This window comes from Phragmites australis, chromosome 5, assembly GCF_958298935.1.
Source record: "Phragmites australis chromosome 5, lpPhrAust1.1, whole genome shotgun sequence".
NCBI lineage: Eukaryota > Viridiplantae > Streptophyta > Magnoliopsida > Poales > Poaceae > Phragmites > Phragmites australis.
Window position 1 is genome coordinate 43,179,558 of NC_084925.1, and position 3,718 is coordinate 43,183,275.

Below are 3,718 nucleotides of genomic sequence, written 5' to 3' on the forward strand. Positions count from 1 at the left end.
TTAAAAACTAAACTCTCTACGGTTCTCCTTCACATGAACAAAAATTTCCTCTATATTAATTTCATCTTCACCCTCATCTACTTCTCTTCTCTGCGTACTAATAAAAGCCAGCTAAACCATTGATGTTGCTCCCGGGAGCGGGTTGTCAAATTCTCCTGCGCAACCTTGGCCACATCACTTATCAGCTACAGACTGCACAACAAACTTGTCCCAACACACCTACCTGCTGATACATCGCCTTGTCAAGATCTCAACACAAAACTGCACAACAGCGTAAAGGAAATCAAACAACCAGGTGCAAACAGAGGGTAGCGAAAGATGTGCAATTCTGTTGCAACCCAGGTTTTTTTTCCTCGGACAGAGAAGAAAACAATGGTTCCAGAATTCAGAGTCACAGGCATCGACCACCGCCGAAGTGCTGATGCATTCACCTCCCACTGCCACTTCGGTTCATGAGCGAATCTAGAGCTAAGCTGTATGCACAGACGCTATGGCATGATGGCACGCACCACATGGCGCATGGCCAGAAACTAACGGACTGGTCGATTTGGTGTTGCTGTTCCTATCTTCTGCAGGGTGCGAAAACGCAGCACCCCTTGCACACCTCTTCGTCGCGCTGGGCTAGGCGGCGGCGACGGTCTCCCCGCCGCTGCTGGACTGGTCGGAGCTGGCGCCGGAGACGGACGGGGCCTCCTTGATGGAGGTGAGGCAGCAGGTCTTCTCCACGCGCTCGTCGTACTCGATCTGCTTCTCCCTGCACTCCTGGCTGCAGAATGCCACCTCACCCCTGCACACCGCACAGAACAGAATCCAAGCATCATGTTACGGCCAATATCTTTAACAAAGAATTACTATTAATCTTCTACTCCATTCAAGGACGAAAAAACTTTTTTAAAACATGCGGTAGATGAGGGATGTGACAATTAAAGAATTCTGAGTTAGATGATTACATGTAACCAGGTTTTTCTATCATAACCAAAGAACAGCTCATATGATTGGCCAGTTGGTTTTTCTTAATGCTTTGCTTGGAGTAGTACAGTATGTAGGCTTGGCTCATAATCTAAATTATGCACACCTACATGATGCATCCGAAGAACAGTTAACTGGTAGCAAATAAATAAATCGCCGAAAGAAAGATTCGCATCAAATATTCCTCTAGAAAACTGTAGGGAATTGGATTCATGATATAGTATGAACTAGACGTGATGGTGATAATAGATTCAGATCGAAATTAATTCGCCAAATAAATGGGGATCACAAAGTAATTATTTCCGTCAATAAATGGGAACAGATCAAACACTTCCCTAATTCAATAGAAGGGGACAGATCGCAATTACTTTTCTAAGTAAACGAGGGCAAAACCACGAGATCAACACAGAATTTTGCATCAACCCAACACAAGATGGAATCGTACATAAACAAGCCAGCAACATGATGAAAAGAGATTCGATCTAGGTGCAATCCTGACGTGGAAAACGAACTGATAAGAGCCACTGGTAGTACACCGCAAAGCAACGTGAAAAGATCGATTCGTGACAGAATTATGACACAAGAACAAGGGAATTTTGACGGGCATTCCAACGTCAACACCGGCAGAAGGTAAAAGCAGCGGTGATCTTGATCTACAGACCTGTAGATGAAGGTGTCGCGGCCGGGGCCGAGGCGGCGGTTGCAGAGGCCGCACGCCTTCAAGAACGCCGCCGTCTCCGCCCCGGCGAAGTAGCCGCCGGAGTAGTAACCCCTCGGCGCCGCGCCGTCTCCTCCGGCGCCCATCCCCGCGCCACCAGCGGGCAGGGAAGAGGACGACGGCACGTCGCCGCCCTGCTCCTGGCGCCCCTGCTTCGCCGCCGACGGCACCGTCACCATGCTGGCCGTCCGGGGCAGCACCCTGCTCCTCCGGCGCTTCCCCAGCGTCGTCCTGGACCCGATTCGCTCCGCCGGCTCCATTCCTTCCTCGATCCCGCGCGCCTGGCACCCTGTGATTTGATGCGGTTTTTTCTGTCCCAAGATTTGGAGAGGTGGGGAGGGGACAGAGGATGACTGGTGGGCGGGGACGGGGAGAGGGGTTTTGGGAGGAGCGGCCGAGGGGGTATAATAAAGGAGGCCGGGGAGCAACACTTAAGAGATTGAAAAATTAACTTTTTGTTTAAATGCTACTACTATTGTTACTCGCGTATTTGTGTGCTACTTTGTTCTCTTTGTATCACCACCGCGCCGTTCTAACGTGGAGCGCGACACGAAATTATCCAGCCCGATCGAACGGGTCTCTGGCCACCCTCTTTGCATCATTGACTCTGCCCTTAGTCGTCATTGCCGCTGTGTTCCTCTACTCCCAGACCGTCGTCCACTAGTATGAGTCCTGAGGAGATGTGCCGCCCCTGTCCTCCCCCACGGTGGAGACCATCGAAGGCGTGCGCTCCATCGGGAGCTCCCCACCGCGGTGCCTGCCAGGGCGGTCCTCGTCGGCTGAAGAGGGGTTTATCGGAGGAGTTGTCTCCATGGGCTAACCACAACAAGAGGAACTGAATCTTGCTTATGGCTACCATGCGACGACAAGCTTGCGCACTGATCGAAAAGATGTTCAATTGGATTGAGAAGCACTTGAGATTGGACCCAGAGGGAATAAAAGAACAAATTGAGGACGCACCGCATTCGGTTACGATGAAGTAGTCGAGAAGAGAGGACAAGAGAAGATCAGAGGAACATTTATCGTATATGAGTTGACTTGTTAAACAGTGAAGTGATATCTTCTAAGAGAATGTATTTCATTATAAACATGTTAGATATCACGGTGTCGTCCAATTTTAATATAGATAATAACATGTAAATTTTAGGATCAAATGTATTATGGATTAGACATTTAAGAACTAACAATTGTTTGATAGGAAGTAAATACTGCAAGTAGTTGAAATAACACAGTACATAACACGTGTGATAATAAGTCAAGTTTTAAGTTAATCAATTTATATCATTGAAAATATAAGTTAAAAATGATCAAAGAGATAGAACTTGCCTTCTTCAATATCTTTTTCTAAACCATGGTCGAAGTCAGGATCTTGGGGTTCTTTGCGATATCCTATGTTTCTACAAACAGGATTACAATCAACAAAGGTTTATACTAGAGAAGAATTAATTTATACCAAATAAAATATCAAATGAGTCATAATAGATATCACGTTAGGATAGAGAGGTAGATCTCGAATTTAGATTAATTCAAGTGAAAAAATCGTTAGAATCGGAGTTAACATGAAGAAGTTAGGACTCACAAAAGATTTAATTCAAAATTAAATTGAGAAAAAAAATGAGATGACATTATTTATGGGCAGGGGCCATGGGTGGGACCCGCTAAACATAATTAAGCATGCATGATCATCATCGTATGTAATTATATGTATTTATTTATCGAGTTGAGTCAAAATATGTTTCAAGTACTTTAGAGATGATTTAGAGCACTTTGGAGAAGCTCCAAATACGTAGAAAAAGGTGGAAAGTGAAGATAAGAGAACATTTAGGAAAATTCAGCAAAAAACCACCCTCGTGTTCTGACTGGGCTTACCCGTGGTCTGACCGCTAGGTGTGCAACCACGTGGGCTTACCACGTGAACTTACCGCGGTCTGACCAGGAGCATTGGCGGTCTAATCACCAGAGCACAGAGGCTCGACTTATGTGAATCGATCACTCTCTCTTGCTCTCTCTCACACTCGCTCCCTCACTCTC

General features: G+C 46.4%; 1 protein-coding gene across 1 annotated transcript; it reads right to left on the minus strand.

Moving 5' to 3' along the window:
* Positions 1-326: 326 nt before the first annotated feature.
* LOC133919842 (FCS-Like Zinc finger 3-like) lies at positions 327-2,099 on the minus strand. The gene is made up of 2 exons (XM_062364374.1): positions 1,631-2,099; positions 327-787 (listed from the first exon to the last, which is right to left on the minus strand). The coding sequence occupies exons 1-2, from the start codon at positions 1,945-1,947 to the stop codon at positions 622-624; spliced, it is 483 nt and encodes a 160-aa protein (XP_062220358.1). The 5' UTR covers positions 1,948-2,099; the 3' UTR covers positions 327-621.
* Positions 2,100-3,718: the final 1,619 nt, after the last annotated feature.